Genomic DNA, 792 nt, shown 5'->3' with positions numbered 1-792 from the left:
TAGAGACGGGAGCTCACGCCGTCATGCGGCACCCGGGTCTCGAACTGCTGAACTACCAACCTTCCACAGCCTGCAGTTCAGCATCTTCACCACTTGAGCCACCGCAGCTCAAGTATACCTGGTTGCCTTTCCTATTCTTTTTGATAATAGTTGTTATTCAAACAGGCTGTGTGCTTTATGGCGTTTGTATCCTTCATTCATTCCAAAAGTAATGCAACCTTAACGGGGAAATTAACAGGCGCCGGACCAGGTAGGAGGGAGGGAGCCAGGAAACTTGCAGCGCCGCGCGCGGAGAGCCAGGCGCTGCGCACGCGCACGGAGCGACCAACCTCCCGACCGTGCCTCGTCCACGGGAGCGCATGCGCGGGCTCCCTTAAAACGGACGGCAATCCGAGAGCGCCGACGGCGTCATTTCGCGCCCCCGCAGCGATCCCGGAACCCCTTTACCGACCTCCCTTTCGCGGGAACAGCGACAAAGGTAAAGCGGGAGGCCCCAACGAGCGCGCTCCTACTCCTCCGCCGCGCGCTGACGTCTCGCGGCCGTGGCGCTTGTGGGCGGTGCCTACGAGGGGGCCGCCCACTTCCCCCCCGTCTTCCGTCGCAGGGCCGCGCACGCGCAGTTGGGTTGCGGAACGACCGGGAGCCCCCCCCAAAGATGGCGGCGGTGGCTGCCCTGCCCTTGAGGAGCGCGCTGAGAGCGGCGCGTCTGGTGGCCAGCCGGAGCTTCGGGGCGGCGGCGGCGGCGGCGGCGGGGGGCACCGGAGAGCCTGTGACTCACACGGGGGGATCGGA

General features: G+C 65.2%; 1 protein-coding gene across 1 annotated transcript in view; it reads left to right on the top strand.

Moving 5' to 3' along the window:
* The first annotated feature begins 583 nt into the window (after nucleotides 1-583).
* The window catches only part of NDUFS6 (NADH:ubiquinone oxidoreductase subunit S6), a 15,453-nt gene continuing 15,244 nt past the window's right edge, over nucleotides 584-792 (top strand). Inside the window, exon 1 of the mRNA XM_015413322.1 lies at nucleotides 584-784. Coding sequence (XP_015268808.1) covers nucleotides 656-784 — 129 coding nt within the window. The 5' untranslated portion in view covers nucleotides 584-655. The remainder of the gene's footprint in view (nucleotides 785-792) is intronic.

Source organism: Gekko japonicus, unplaced genomic scaffold (genome assembly GCF_001447785.1).
Source record: "Gekko japonicus isolate JY-2015 unplaced genomic scaffold, Gekko_japonicus_V1.1 scaffold60, whole genome shotgun sequence".
NCBI classification, from domain to species: domain Eukaryota; kingdom Metazoa; phylum Chordata; class Lepidosauria; order Squamata; family Gekkonidae; genus Gekko; species Gekko japonicus.
This window is presented reverse-complemented; position numbering and strand designations above follow the sequence as displayed.